Source organism: Nematostella vectensis, chromosome 1 (genome assembly GCF_932526225.1).
Source record: "Nematostella vectensis chromosome 1, jaNemVect1.1, whole genome shotgun sequence".
Lineage (NCBI taxonomy): Eukaryota > Metazoa > Cnidaria > Anthozoa > Actiniaria > Edwardsiidae > Nematostella > Nematostella vectensis.
In genome coordinates this window covers 2,968,941-2,984,924 of record NC_064034.1, presented here as the reverse complement: position 1 = coordinate 2,984,924, position 15,984 = coordinate 2,968,941, and the positions used below count along the sequence as shown (strand labels likewise).

At 43.1% G+C, this 15,984-nt stretch overlaps 3 protein-coding genes across 3 annotated transcripts; all 3 read right to left on the bottom strand.

The window, feature by feature from the left end:
- Positions 1-3,902: 3,902 nt before the first annotated feature.
- On the bottom strand, positions 3,903-5,617 carry LOC116616786. The gene is made up of 3 exons (XM_048728391.1): positions 5,603-5,617; positions 4,497-5,383; positions 3,903-4,466 (listed from the first exon to the last, which is right to left on the bottom strand). Exons 1-2 carry the CDS (start codon positions 5,615-5,617, stop codon positions 4,532-4,534), a joined length of 867 nt encoding a protein of 288 aa, XP_048584348.1. The 3' UTR covers positions 3,903-4,466; positions 4,497-4,531.
- Positions 5,618-7,166: 1,549 nt separating this feature from the next.
- On the bottom strand, positions 7,167-8,873 carry LOC125565305. Its single transcript, XM_048728385.1, has 3 exons — positions 8,859-8,873; positions 7,753-8,639; positions 7,167-7,722 (listed from the first exon to the last, which is right to left on the bottom strand). The coding sequence occupies exons 1-2, from the start codon at positions 8,871-8,873 to the stop codon at positions 7,788-7,790; spliced, it is 867 nt and encodes a 288-aa protein (XP_048584342.1). The 3' UTR covers positions 7,167-7,722; positions 7,753-7,787.
- A 1,549-nt stretch (positions 8,874-10,422) lies between these two features.
- On the bottom strand, positions 10,423-15,162 carry LOC116616785. Its single transcript, XM_032378806.2, has 3 exons — positions 15,017-15,162; positions 13,711-13,870; positions 10,423-11,895 (listed from the first exon to the last, which is right to left on the bottom strand). The coding sequence occupies exons 2-3, from the start codon at positions 13,864-13,866 to the stop codon at positions 11,044-11,046; spliced, it is 1,008 nt and encodes a 335-aa protein (XP_032234697.2). The 5' UTR covers positions 13,867-13,870; positions 15,017-15,162; the 3' UTR covers positions 10,423-11,043.
- Between the last annotated feature and the right edge of the window lie 822 nt (positions 15,163-15,984).

The window sequence follows — 15,984 nt, the reverse complement described above, 5'->3', positions numbered from 1 at the left end:
CTCCTTGTCTCCTGTTGATATGAAGCTGCGCAGTAGGGCCCCGACTTCTAGCCCCGCCCTCGAGGAAGCCAAAGCCAACAACGAGATCTCTCTCACATCTCTGGAAAAAATGGAAGCAAACTCGGTCAAAACAACTTCCTTCAAGTCCTATAACATCCAGTACGAAGAGAAAAAAAGGATAAAAAGGCATTTTACTGGGGAATGGATTGATCTGGCATCAAGACTTGTATTCCCGCTCGGTTTTCTGATCTATAACATTGGATACTGGTACTCATACCTGTTTTAGACGGCGCAATATAGCAAGAGGTGAAATGCGTTGATTGGTGAAAGAAGGCTGTGGATCCCATTCGAGGCTGTAAAGTGGGTATTAGCTGCCCAGTAGAGCATGTCCTGATCGCGCAGACATCGGTCCGTGAAACCGTTTGCTACCAAACTGGGAAGACGCGAGCACATGGGACGTCTTCGGTGTCCAACATAGGGTGTGAATGTGTGCCCGCGGGTAGAGCGAAAACCGGCTCCAAGCCAAGGAATGTGTTCTGTTAACTCGAAAGCTCAGGTTCACTCCCAGGTCCAGAATCTCTGAATCTCTGGTATCTAGTTTCCTTTCTAGTTTCACAGAGTTTGAACTTCAAAGCAGACAGGCTTTGATGGCCGCCAAAGAAGAAAGGGGGGGGGGGGGGGGGGGGATGCCCGCCCCTGTGTACGCGCATGATGCGCGACCGTCCAAAACCCAGATCTCGTTTGAGAATTAACGTCAAACTTTAGGAGGCGGCTTTCATTGTATTGTTCGTTTGACGTGCTATTCTCAAACAAAACAAGAAAACAGACTTTGTTGTCTGGGCAGGTTCGAAACCACGAATTCGTTAGAACGGGATTTTGAAAAACAAAAATAAAAATAAAAACCCAGTGATTATAGTGTGATGCTTCGCGGTATGACTGACTGTATGACCAAGGAGGATTCCGATGTGCTCTGATGTGAACTAAAGCCTCTCTGTGACGCTGATTACCTAATGCCAATCAGATAGTACGTTTTCCGCATCCTGATTGGCCTACTTCACAAAGCTGTCAAGGTGGCCACGGTAGCGCGCGTCGACCTATAGACACATAATATCTTCGCCAACTGCATTAGTTGGCCCGTAGCCTAATGTGTCAGTGTAGGGGTGTGTATTTCTGAGGAGGTGGGACCTGTCAGAGGGAGGTGATTTACTCGGATTCCAGCATTACGGGGGATGACAAGGTTACCGACGTTTTGTTGGGATTAAAAAAATTGCCTTGGATTTTTTGGGTGAGCAATTTTGTGGGTATTTTGTGAGTAAACGTGGGTCAGCAAAGAAAGGATGGTGTTTAAAACACATATTTACATTAATTATAAGGGGTTTTAGTCTTTTTTTAGAATTAAGGATCAACTATTACGTTCGTTTAGTTTCTGGTTGGTGAGGGAATGATCGCTTTTTTGTATGAAGTTTCGGCCTCTGTCATCCCCCTGTCGTGTTTGTTGTAGAGTATTAATTTTTCAATGAATAACACTGCTTTAAAACTCCTCCTTATAACGACTGAATTACGCTGAGCAGAGTCCCATGATACTAAACAACACATAAATCGTAAAATAAAAACCAAGAATATCAAAGATAAACAATAAAATTAAAGTGCTGCAATATTATTGAAAACTACTGATGTCTCTAACAGAGTATATAAGTAAAACAATAGAGATACACAGTCCAAGCTATTCACAATACTCGCATGCTGGCGTCCTACCTTTCTCGGTGAATGCCTTTTATGACCCCTAGTAGCGGACTTATGGTCATCCCTAGCGGACTTATGATCACCTCTAGCGGACTTTGTCTCCCCTAGCGGACTTATGGTCACCTCTAGCGGACTTATGGTCATACTTAGCGGACTTATGGTCACCCCTAGCGGACTTGATCACCCCTAGCGGACTTATGGTCACCTCTAGCGGACTTATGGTCACCCCTAGCGGACTAATGGTCACCTCTAGCGGACTTATGGTCACACTTAACGGACTTATGGTCACACTTAGCGGACTTATGGTCACCTCTAGCGGACTTATGGTCACACTTAGCGGACTTATGGTCACCCCTAGCGGACTAATGGTCACCTCTAGCGGACCTATGGTCACTCCTAGCGGACTTATGGTCACCCCTAGCGGACTTATGGTCACCTCTAGCGGACTTATGGTCACCTCTAATGGACTTATGGTCACCCCTAGCGGACCTATGGTCACCCCTAGCGGACTTATGGTCACCCCAAGCGGACTTATGGTCACCTCTAGCGGACTTATGGTCACCTCTAGCGGACTTATGGTCACACTTAGCGGACTTATGGTCACCCCTAGCGGACTTATGGTCACCTCTAGCGGACTTATGGTCACCCCTAGCGGACTTATGGTCACCCCTAGCGGACTTATGGTCACCTCTAGCGGACTTATGGTCACCTCTAGCGGACTTATGATCACCCCTAGCGGACTTATGGTCACCTCTAGCGGACTTATGGTCACACTTAGCGGACTTATGGTCACCCCTAGCGGACTTATGGTCACCTCTATCGGACTTATGGTCACCTCTAGCGGACTTATGGTCACCCCTAGCGGACTTATGGTCACCTCTAGCGGACTTATGGTCACCTCTAGCGGACTTATGGTCACACTTAGCGGACTTATGGTCACCCCTAGCGGACTTATGGTCACCTCTAGCGGACTTATGGTCACCCCTAGCGGACTTATGGTCACCCCTAGCGGACTAATGGTCACCTCTAGCGGACCTATGGTCACTCCTAGCGGACTTATGGTCACCCCTAGCGGACTTATGGTCACCTCTAGCGGACTTATGGTCACCTCTAGCGGACTTATGGTCACCCCTAGCGGACTTATGGTCACCTTAAGCGGACTTATGGTCACCTTAAGCGTTAACCTTATCTTTAACAATCGACCTTATATCGGCCATATATCTCCAATGTCACATTTGGTTGTTTTCAAATAAACAAGCGTTCAGTGAGGTGAAGTCTGCGGGCTTCAAGAGCAAGTTGATGCGCATTTATGTGGAAAGGAATTTTTCTATGCACGCCTTGCGAGGCTCACTGCTGACCAGTTGCTCAATAATACCACATAACAGAACCTCATACCTCATACCACATGACCTTAACCCTAGTCCCAGCGGCTAGCGCTCTAGCATCGGTTGATACCCAGTCCAGGAAACAGAGGTGCATATGACAAGAAAGCGATGACGTCATACTCATAACGCTACGCGTAGGGTGAGGGTCTTCTTATTAGTAAGTCTTCATTCTCTTATGGAAAAAAACAACATTCAAGCGTAGTGTTGCATTTTACACCAGCGCCGTAAGACGCGCTGTTCTGCCGTGCAGTTTGTTTAATAAATGGTTTGAAGCTATTACTGTTCATGCGCGCCCGCAATTGACATGCGGTTTTGCCGAATAAAGCGTGTTGTTTTTTGTCCTTTAGAAGCACACTAGCATACACACATTGGCACCAGTCGGGCCAAGACGGGACGCTAGCACAGTCTATTACCCGTGCAGTTCGGCAACCATGGACAGCTGTTTCGTCCTTATTAGGACTCGTCAGCATGGCATAGCCGGTTTGCCTCAGTTAAACTTCATCGGCAAAAAAACTGCAGGCGACTTCGACTCGAGCGAAGTGCTTTAAACCACAGCTTAGATCCATGTGGGATCTAGAGCTGCGACCGGGCTAGCGTGATGCCAATTGTGCGGATCACGCATCTTGTGCGTGAGTTCTTGACACCGAAAAGAGTCTTATGCTAGAAGGGTGACTGATCTTGACAGAGCAGGAGAAGGAACACTTGCGTCACAAGGATTTATAACCGATTTAAGTTAGCGATGGCGGGTGAATGGCCTAGCAAGTCCTCTCGAAGTTACGATTACTCTTTTATTAACTTTGCTTATTATGAAATTCCCTTATTCTTGACATATTTGTTGAGTGCATTTTTAAGTGATACCACTGATAAATTCCAAAATTTTATAAGTCACCTATTCAACATCCCCTTCATAAGTATTTCTAGCAGTACTTTGGTCTTACTCGTCATATAGACGCACGCTACCGAGGTCACCTTGAAAGCTTTGTGAAGTACGCTAAATGAGGATGCGAAAACGAGCTATCTCGATGACATGAAGTGTGGCGAAAATGCACGAGGAAATCCTTCTAGTTATTTTAATAACTTAAAAGTTCGTGTCCATCAAATGGCTCTCGCATGCTACTTTTGTATTAGTGACCACGGTAGCGCCCATCGTTCTAAAAAAAACTAACAATTTACCTCTCACTGATAATCTCATGAGTTTATTTTAAAAATATTAAAAATAAAATCTATCCTGTTGTGTGTGTACGATGCCCTAGTCAGTGATAAATCTCTGATAATCTTGAGCAATTTATTTAGGCTTTTGTCGTTCGACTTCCTGTGGTTAGTGGGAGAGGACCTTTTGTAACATGTTTTCTTTGCTCAGTGGATCAGTTCCTATGATAGTCGTGATTCATAGAGACCTTTCTTTACTGGGGCTCGGCAAAATCTGGATCCTTCTTATTCTCTGACTCCGTGGGCGTGGCACCCGCTTTGGGCTCTTTGGGCATGATGGCCTCCGTCTCCCCCGCGTCGATGACATCTTCAGGCTCCTCGTCTTGGATGCCGCTCAGACACAACAGCATGAGGGTGATGGCGGCGAATGCGCCATCGAGCAGAATCAAGAACACGCCAAGACCAACCTCAAGCTCGCCCGAGGCCACCAGGATCACGAGCACAGGGAGCTTGAAACACAAGCGCGAGAATACTGTCAAGATGTTGAATGCTACGCTGCGCGCCTTGCCCATGTAGATCTGATTCCACGCAGACTCGCAGGATAGCACGAAAAACGCGCCCAAGTAGCCAGCCGAGTGACCCTCGAATGGGTCTAAGCTGAATGCCTCGCGGGCGAAATCGGGTCGGATGGCAAAGAAGATGGAGTAGACAAACTGTAGAAGCCCAAACGCGCCGACTACACTTGAAGCACCACGGCTACGGTTAAAAAGGCATCGGATAAACAGGGGGCTAGATAGCTCCTTGAGGAAGACACTGAAGGAGACGTTCGGAGTTATCCTGTACCAGATGACGAAAGTGAGGATGGCAAAAAGGGTGTCGATGATGATCGCTGTCAGGCAGAGTGACAGGGGGAGGAGCTTTTGTGACAGAAGACACAGGATCAAGACGTCCACGAGGATCAAGCGCTCTGGAATACTCGCAAGGATGTAGCCGGCGCCGGGCACGCGAGGCCTGGTACGGGCTGTGATGACGTAGTTAAAGCCCACTACGGCAAGCTCGATGCCTACAAGGCGGAGGTAGGTTTCGGAGCGACCGAGTAAATCTACCTAAGAGGAGAGATGGATATAAATGGGACACTCATTTCTAGATGCTGAGATGTCCGTCATTTTAAAAGAGTTAAAAGAAAAAAAAAATTCCTTTACGATATATGACATGACGCTAATAACTATGGGCTTTTTATACTTAGGGAGGAACAAGAAGGTTATATTTGATTCTGAAAAGTTATTCTCAAATCTCCTTGTATTATTTTTTTAAATTTACCTCACTTCCAGATGGACCATCTTAACAACCGGTAATAGTTTTAAGCAAGAGACGAAGATATAAGAGAACGAATCCCCGTGGCCCATAATGTCGTCCATGAAAGCTATTTTTAGATTGCGCGAGCTTGTCAATCATAGCATCTATATATGGTTCGTCGCGCCATATTTGGTTATGAGCACCTCGCGAGCTATAGTACATTTTCACAACAAACTTTTTTCCCTCTGCACCTTTTACTTCGTTCGCTACCTGTTTTTATTATTTTAGCTGCTCCTTATAGCTCATGATCACAATGCTACTCGTAGGGTGGTGTACTGGTGGTGTACTTCGTTCGCTACCTGTTTTTATCCTTTTAGCTGCTCCTTATAGCTCATGATCACAATGCTACTCGTAGGGTGGTGTACTCGTATCTGTTAAGTTATCTGATGTTAAGTTATCTAAACGCTATTTAAATAATTGAACGAGAAGACGTCGGGGAGACGGCGAGTTTGGAGTTCATTCAAGATGCATCGGGCTGACTCCTAAAAATTCTTCTTTTTCTCTGCAATTCGGTGAGATAGAATCCCAGGCATTATCAGAATCTATTTTATGTATTTGAATACAAGAAGGCTCTTTGATCTTCAATATTTTTAGATGAATGAACTACAATTTTTCACGCAAATGTTAAAAAATCATGTCACTCAAGAAACCCTTGTCACTGGAATAAAGATTTACTTCATTTTAAAGACTTGAAATCTTTTATTTGTTAAATACATGTCTTAATAACCACAATATCGGTGTGAATATAATAGTATTAAGTTATGGATGTATCTTTTTCATTAAAATAGAATGGGAAGAGAATTGTGTGTTGTAAACACAGGTTTCTGATTGATTGTTGTTTTATATTGCGAATCAGCTGTGAAAAGTTTACTGGTGAAGTTGTTCCCCACGCCTAAAATCACGCACTCTATGCATTTTAATGTCTTTAATGTCCGAGAAACGGTTGATTGAATCCAGCGTACTCTTTGAAAAATCATTTTCACAGCGTTCGTGAAAAAGGAAGGAATGTTCGGTCAAAAAGATTTCCATAACAGCCTTTGCCGGTTCACATCGCTCAAGATGTGATCGCGCGTAAGACTTATGTTGCTAGGAAACGTGAGCGCTGACCAATCAGAGGCCTATCCTATCATATGACAAGAAAGCGATGACGTCATACTCATAACGCTACGCGTAGGGTGAGGGTCTTCTTATTAGTAAGTCTTCATTCTCTTATGGAAAAAAACAACATTCAAGCGTAGTGTTGCATTTTACACCAGCGCCGTAAGACGCGCTGTTCTGCCGTGCAGTTTGTTTAATAAATAGTTTGAAGCTATAACTGTTCATGCGCGCCCGCAATTGACATGCGGTTTTGCCGAATAAAGCGTGTTGTTTTGTCCGCCATCTTGTGCGTGAGTTCTTGACACCGAAACGAGTCTTATGCTAGAAGGGTGACTGATCTTGACAGAGCAGGAGAAGGAACACTTGCGTCACAAGGATTTATAACCGATTTAAGTTAGCGATGGCGGGTGAATGGCCTAGCAAGTCCTCTCGAAGTTACGATTACTCTTTTATTAACTTTGCTTATTATGAAATTCCCTTATTCTTGACATATTTGTTGAGTGCATTTTTAAGTGATACCACTGATAAATTCCAAAATTTTATAAGTCACCTATTCAATATCCCCTTCATAAGTATTTCTAGCAGTACTTTGGTCTTACTCGTCATATAGACGCACGCTACCGAGGTCACCTTGAAAGCTTTGTGAAGTAAGCTAAATGAGGATGCGAAAACGAGCTGACATGAAGTGTGGCGAAAATGCACGAGGAAATCCTTCTAGTTATTTTAATAACTTAAAAGTTCGTGTCCATCAAATGGCTCTCGCATGCTACTTTTGTATTAGTGACCACGGTAGCGCCCATCGTTCTAAAAAAAACTAACAATTTACCTCTCACTGATAATCTCATGAGTTTATTTTAAAAATATTAAAAATAAAATCTATCCTGTTGTGTGTGTACGATGCCCTAGTCAGTGATAAATCTCTGATAATCTTGAGCAATTTATTTAGGCTTTTGTCGTTCGACTTCCTGTGGTTAGTGGGAGAGGACCTTTTGTAACATGTTTTCTTTGCTCAGTGGATCAGTTCCTATGATAGTCGTGATTCATAGAGACCTTTCTTTACTGGGGCTCGGCAAAGTCTGGATCCTTCTTATTCTCTGACTCCGTGGGCGTGGCACCCGCTTTGGGCTCTTTGGGCATGATGGCCTCCGTCTCCCCCGCGTCGATGACATCTTCAGGCTCCTCGTCTTGGATGCCGCTCAGACACAACAGCATGAGGGTGATGGCGGCGAATGCGCCATCGAGCAGAATCAAGAACACGCCAAGACCAACCTCAAGCTCGCCCGAGGCCACCAGGATCACGAGCACAGGGAGCTTGAAACACAAGCGCGAGAATACTGTCAAGATGTTGAATGCTACGCTGCGCGCCTTGCCCATGTAGATCTGATTCCACGCAGACTCGCAGGATAGCACGAAAAACGCGCCCAAGTAGCCAGCCGAGTGACCCTCGAATGGGTCTAAGCTGAATGCCTCGCGGGCGAAATCGGGTCGGATGGCAAAGAAGATGGAGTAGACAAACTGTAGAAGCCCAAACGCGCCGACTACACTTGAAGCACCACGGCTACGGTTAAAAAGGCATCGGATAAACAGGGGGCTAGATAGCTCCTTGAGGAAGACACTGAAGGAGACGTTCGGAGTTATCCTGTACCAGATGACGAAAGTGAGGATGGCAAAAAGGGTGTCGATGATGATCGCTGTCAGGCAGAGTGACAGGGGGAGGAGCTTTTGTGACAGAAGACACAGGATCAAGACGTCCACGAGGATCAAGCGCTCTGGAATACTCGCAAGGATGTAGCCGGCGCCGGGCACGCGAGGCCTGGTACGGGCTGTGATGACGTAGTTAAAGCCCACTACGGCAAGCTCGATGCCTACAAGGCGGAGGTAGGTTTCGGAGCGACCGAGTAAATCTACCTAAGAGGAGAGATGGATATAAATGGGACACTCATTTCTAGATGCTGAGATGTCCGTCATTTTAAAAGAGTTAAAAGAAAAAAAAAATTCCTTTACGATATATGACATGACGCTAATAACTATGGGCTTTTTATACTTAGGGAGGAACAAGAAGGTTATATTTGATTCTGAAAAGTTATTCTCAAATCTCCTTGTATTATTTTTTTAAATTTACCTCACTTCCAGATGGACCATCTTAACAACCGGTAATAGTTTTAAGCAAGAGACGAAGATATAAGAGAACGAATCCCCGTGGCCCATAATGTCGTCCATGAAAGCTATTTTTAGATTGCGCGAGCTTGTCAATCATAGCATCTATATATGGTTCGTCGCGCCATATTTGGTTATGAGCACCTCGCGAGCTATAGTACATTTTCACAACAAACTTTTTTCCCTCTGCACCTTTTACTTCGTTCGCTACCTGTTTTTATTATTTTAGCTGCTCCTTATAGCTCATGATCACAATGCTACTCGTAGGGTGGTGTACTGGTGGTGTACTTCGTTCGCTACCTGTTTTTATCCTTTTAGCTGCTCCTTATAGCTCATGATCACAATGCTACTCGTAGGGTGGTGTACTCGTATCTGTTAAGTTATCTGATGTTAAGTTATCTAAACGCTATTTAAATAATTGAACGAGAAGACGTCGGGGAGACGGCGAGTTTGGAGTTCATTCAAGATGCATCGGGCTGACTCCTAAAAATTCTTCTTTTTCTCTGCAATTCGGTGAGATAGAATCCCAGGCATTATCAGAATCTATTTTATGTATTTGAATACAAGAAGGCTCTTTGATCTTCAATATTTTTAGATGAATGAACTACAATTTTTCACGCAAATGTTAAAAAATCATGTCACTCAAGAAACCCTTGTCACTGGAATAAAGATTTACTTCATTTTAAAGACTTGAAATCTTTTATTTGTTAAATACATGTCTTAATAACCACAATATCGGTGTGAATATAATAGTATTAAGTTATGGATGTATCTTTTTCATTAAAATAGAATGGGAAGAGAATTGTGTGTTGTAAACACAGGTTTCTGATTGATTGTTGTTTTATATTGCGAATCAGCTGTGAAAAGTTTACTGGTGAAGTTGTTCCCCACGCCTAAAATCACGCACTCTATGCATTTTAATGTCTTTAATGTCCGAGAAACGGTTGATTGAATCCAGCGTACTCTTTGAAAAATCATTTTCACAGCGTTCGTGAAAAAGGAAGGAATGTTCGGTCAAAAAGATTTCCATAACAGCCTTTGCCGGTTCACATCGCTCAAGATGTGATCGCGCGTAAGACTTATGTTGCTAGGAAACGTGAGCGCTGACCAATCAGAGGCCTATCCTATCATATGACAAGAAAGCGATGACGTCATACTCATAACGCTACGCGTAGGGTGAGGGTCTTCTTATTAGTAAGTCTTCATTCTCTTATGGAAAAAAACAACATTCAAGCGTAGTGTTGCATTTTACACCAGCGCCGTAAGACGCGCTGTTCTGCCGTGCAGTTTGTTTAATAAATAGTTTGAAGCTATTACTGTTCATGCGCGCCCGCAATTGACATGCGGTTTTGCCGAATAAAGCGTGTTGTTTTGTCCGCCATCTTGTGCGTGAGTTCTTGACACCGAAACGAGTCTTATGCTAGAAGGGTGACTGATCTTGACAGAGCAGGAGAAGGAACACTTGCGTCACAAGGATTTATAACCGATTTAAGTTAGCGATGGCGGGTGAATGGCCTAGCAAGTCCTCTCGAAGTTACGATTACTCTTTTATTAACTTTGCTTATTATGAAATTCCCTTATTCTTGACATATTTGTTGAGTGCATTTTTAAGTGATACCACTGATAAATTCCAAAATTTTATAAGTCACCTATTCAATATCCCCTTCATAAGTATTTCTAGCAGTACTTTGGTCTTACTCGTCATATAGACGCACGCTACCGAGGTCACCTTGAAAGCTTTGTGAAGTAAGCTAAATGAGGATGCGAAAACGAGCTGACATGAAGTGTGGCGAAAATGCACGAGGAAATCCTTCTAGTTATTTTAATAACTTAAAAGTTCGTGTCCATCAAATGGCTCTCGCATGCTACTTTTGTATTAGTGACCACGGTAGCGCCCATCGTTCTAAAAAAAACTAACAATTTACCTCTCACTGATAATCTCATGAGTTTATTTTAAAAATATTAAAAATAAAATATATCCTGTTGTGTGTGTACGATGCCCTAGTCAGTGATAAATCTCTGATAATCTTGAGCAATTTATTTAGGCTTTTGTCGTTCGATTTAATGTGGTTAGTAGGTGAGGACTTTTTGTAACATGTTTTCTTTGCTTAGTGGGTCAGTTCCTATGATAGTCGTGATTCATAGAGACCTTTCTTTACTGGGGCTCGGCAAAGTCTGGATCCTTCTTATTCTCTGACTCCGTGGGCGTGGCACCCGCTTTGGGCTCTTTGGGCATGATGGCCTCCGTCTCCCCCGCGTCGATGACATCTTCAGGCTCCTCGTCTTGGATGCCGCTCAGACACAACAGCATGAGGGTGATGGCGGCGAATGCGCCATCGAGCAGAATCAAGAACACGCCAAGACCAACCTCAAGCTCGCTAGAGGCCACCAGGATCACGAGCACAGGGAGCTTGAAACACAAGCGCGAGAATACTGTCAAGATGTTGAATGCTACGCTGCGCGCCTTGCCCATGTAGATCTGATTCCACGCAGACTCGCAGGATAGCACGAAAAACGCGCCCAAGTAGCCAGCCGAGTGACCCTCGAATGGGTCTAAGCTGAATGCCTCGCGGGCGAAATCGGGTCGGATGGCGAAGAAGATGGAGTAGACAAACTGTAGAAGCCCAAACGCGCCGACTACACTTGAAGCACCACGGCTACGGTTAAAAAGGCATCGGATAAACAGGGGGCTAGATAGCTCCTTGAGGAAGACACTGAAGGAGACGTTCGGAGTTACCCTGTACCAGATGACGAAAGTGAGGATGGCAAAAAGGGTGTCGATGATGATCGCTGTCAGGCAGAGTGACAGGGGGAGGAGCTTCTGTGACAGAAGACACAGGATCAAGACGTCCACAAGGATCAAGCGCTCTGGAATACTCGCAAGGATGTAGCCGGCGCCGGGCACGCGAGGCCTGGTACGGGCTGTGATGACGTAGTTAAAGCCCACTACGGCAAGCTCGATGCCCACAAGGCGGAGGTAGGTTTCGGAGCGACCGAGTAAATCTACCTAAGAGGAGAGATGGATATAAATGGGACACTCATTTCTAGATGCTGAGATGTCCGTCATTTTAAAAGAGTTAAAAGAAAAAAAAAATTCCTTTACGATATATGACATGACGCTAATAACTATGGGCTTTTTATACTTAGGGAGGAACAAGAAGGTTATATTTGATTCTGAAGAGTTATTCTCAAATCTCCTTGTATTATTTTTTTAATTTACCTCACTTCCAGATGGACCATCTTAACAACCGGTAATAGTTTTAAGCAAGAGACGAAGATATAAGAGAACGAATCCCCGTGGCCCATAATGTCGTCCATGAAAGCTATTTTTAGATTGCGCGAGCTTGTCAATCATAGCATCTATATATGGTTCGTCGCGCCATATTTGGTTATGAGCACCTCGCGAGCTATAGTACATTTTCACAACAAACTTTTTTCCCTCTGCACCTTTTACTTCGTTCGCTACCTGTTTTTATTATTTTAGCTGCTCCTTATAGCTCATGATCACAATGCTACTCGTAGGGTGGTGTACTGGTGGTGTACTTCGTTCGCTACCTGTTTTTATCCTTTTAGCTGCTCCTTATAGCTCATGATCACAATGCTACTCGTAGGGTGGTGTACTCGTATCTGTTAAGTTATCTGATGTTAAGTTATCTAAACGCTATTTAAATAATTGAACGAGAAGACGTCGGGGAGACGGTGAGTTTGGAGTTCATTCAAGATGCATCGGGCTGACTCCTAAAAATTCTTCTTTTTCTCTGCAATTCGGTGAGATAGAATCCCAGGCATTATCAGAATCTATTTTATGTATTTGAATACAAGAAGGCTCTTTGATCTTCAATATTTTTAGATGAATGAACTACAATTTTTCACGCAAATGTTAAAAAATCATGTCACTCAAGAAACCCTTGTCACTGGAATAAAGATTTACTTCATTTTAAAGACTTGAAATCTTTTATTTGTTAAATACATGTCTTAATAACCACAATATCGGTGTGAATATAATAGTATTAAGTTATGGATGTATCTTTTTCATTAAAATAGAATGGGAAGAGAATTGTGTGTTGTAAACACAGGTTTCTGATTGATTGTTGTTTTATATTGCGAATCAGCTGTGAAAAGTTTACTGGTGAAGTTGTTCCCCACGCCTAAAATCACGCACTCTATGCATTTTAATGTCTTTAATGTCCGAGAAACGGTTGATTGAATCCAGCGTACTCTTTGAAAAATCATTTTCACAGCGTTCGTGAAAAAGGAAGGAATGTTCGGTCAAAAAGATTTCCATAACAGCCTTTGCCGGTTCACATCGCTCAAGATGTGATCGCGCGTAAGACTTATGTTGCTAGGAAACGTGAGCGCTGACCAATCAGAGGCCTATCTAAAAATAACTGTTTGTTCTAAAAATAGCTTTCACGGACGTCATCATTGGAACATACCCTAATATTCGTTCTCTTACATCATGGTCTATTGTTTTAAGTTATTTTGAGGAGCTGGGAAAATATCACTCCCCAGAATCTATAGGACATGTGCAGAAATGGCGACTACAACAGGTCTCCAAATATTTCAATAGTCGTAGCTAGAGAAAATTGTCTGGCGGGAAGCAAGCCTCTGTCATTCCTCGTGTTTGCTTATGGCAGCCGCTTTTTTTTCCTACTCGGGAAAGAGCCCCCAGCCTACTCAGGAAAAAGCCCCCACCTCTCCTCTACCGCGCCGAATTCCCTCCTCACCTGTAGTGCGCGAGTGACGGCGCGCACATCAGAACTAGCCTACTTGGGGAAGAGCCCCCACCCCTCCCCTACCGCGCCGATTTCCCTCTCCTCACCTGTAGAATTAAATGCGCGAGTGACGGCGCGCACATGAGAACTAGCCCCGTGACCAAGTAGAGGGCAAGTCCCGAGATCTCGTGGAACTTGGTGAGAAAGGTGGGCTGCTCCGGGCGAGGCACGGATAGCATCACCGTAAACCACTTACAGTTCATGGCGCTAAAATACCAAAATGAAAGGTTTAGTTTGATTCAGGGTTTTTAGAACCTTACCTTTTAGCTTTTTTAAAGAGAAAAACAAAACAATACGAAACTTTCTTGTGCGATCTGTACGATCATCCAAACCTATCTCGCAATTTGTTTACCAGAATCTCTTATTACTTCAGTGATTCGTTATTTTGGCGTGCGCGTGATAGGGGAACCTCATTTTTTCCGGAGGAAATTTACTTTGCGCTGCGGGAAAAAGCGCGAACAAAAATTTTATAAAATCTATGAAACATTTTATAAAACCTATGAAAATAACAACAACAATAAAAACCTATTTAGTGTTTATTTTGGCTTGAATTTGCCACACAAAAAGTCACGTGATAAGTTAGTACAAGTCGACAATGGCGAACGTAAACAAAGGCTTTGTTATGACTTTTTGTACCTCGCTTTTCCCAACCGGGCGCGCGTTGGTTCTTGCGGTATTTTATTGGAAGCGTTACTAAATGGGCAATGCATTGAGCGGCATCAATAATATTCGTATAGAAACGCTTGTCATTAAAGAGACAACACCTCGTATCTGTGCTCGGACTGAATAGCAGCCTTTCATCAAATGGTGTTTGATCACGTAAATTTTTCTTTTTTATATGAAATTGTAATCTCTTTTTCGACAAAAGAACACGAGTCTTTAAAGATTGAAGATTTGACTCACACGTTAATTGATGAAATAATGCACACCATCTGATATATCCTGTCATTAGCATTTCATTTTTTATATTCAGTTAATGAAAAGCAGACATGAAAAGCATTTTAGTTATTCATTTTACATTTTTGATGTTTAACTAGATGGGCAATGCTTCTAAAGTGAAATTAAAGTTTATTTACTTTGCCGCTCGAATAAAATACATGATAATATTTCGATTTTCGAATGCTCTTATTGTGTATGTGTCATGTGCTGAATAAATTCTTGCTCAAATTTTAAAACATGCGAAACACAACGGGAGAGAGACGGAAAACCGTAATTTAGCGTCATGGCACACCTAGTTTGTTGATTAAATACGGTCATATCAAGCATAATAGAGTCCAGCAACCGATCGTAGCGATAAAATATCCGTATTCGTACGGTAATATCTGGTCACATCTTTCTATTTTCTATATTTACCAAGTTTTAGCTACAGCAGAAGATTCGCCATTCACAGCTCTCGAGGAGTTTTCGCTTTTTCCTGGCCGTCGCCTTCTTCGACAAGCGATCAGCTGCCGACCGCGATCACCAACAAATCCTTTGTCTCGAGTCGAAGAACGAGGGGGACTAGGGATAGTTCCGGTTAAGGACTCTCCCTTGAAAGCTCATCTTTATTCATCGCAGCAGCATAAACAGGTGTTTTAATATAATGCTTGTTGCTGCCATAGACCAGAGGTGGGCGGCAAGGAAGCATTCCGACTATGCGATGCTTTATCTCTTTTCTCAAACTCTAAAGTATAGAGTGGTTTTCAAAATCACGTCCAACAAAATATAAATTGTTAAAGTGTAATAGTCAAGCCAGAACTAAAGAGAACATTACAGTGTATTATTACTAAATAAACTAAATAGTATTTCACGGGTTTTTGAAAACCACTCTATGAAACCTATATGGCTAAGCAAAAAAAAAAAAAAAACGTAGAGAAGCCAGACCGGTTACATACGAAGTTCGGGTTTGCTACGAACCCTCAAACGTAATGTGTAACTCAAACCACGGGCTTCAAAATATTTCACCCAAACTCATAATATTTATTTCTAGATTAGTTTAAAGTTCGTATGTTAACGCTAACTTTCAAGTCACTCATCTGTGAGTATTGCTTTTAAACTACAAAATGCAACTCTCGAGGTCACATCTTGGTTAGGACTCCAAAACATGTAACAATAATAACAATCATAGACCAACTTTTACCTTGATTTTAATTTTGTATTTAAAAATACTCAAAATGTACGTTTATTTACATCGCGGGGTAAAAAATATTTAGAATGGAATTTTTTCGAAGAAAATTAATAAAAATCTTAGAAGCTTTATCGCAGCTCGTTCAGCGGTCGTCCCTCGCAGTTACAATCAGGTCCTGGTTCTCCCCTTCGAGATTATGACGCAAGGAGGCCAG

What these genes read in the sequence shown, in the direction of transcription:
- LOC116616785 (XM_032378806.2), bottom strand. Translation starts at nt 13,866, where the DNA reads ATGAACTGTAAGTGGTTTACGGTGATGCTATCCGTGCCTCGCCCGGAG. An exon ending in TCGCGCATTTAATTCTACAG is followed by an intron (nt 11,896 to 13,710) that starts GTGAGGAGAGGG and finishes CTCTCCTCTTAG; the next exon opens with GTAGATTTACTCGGTCGCTC.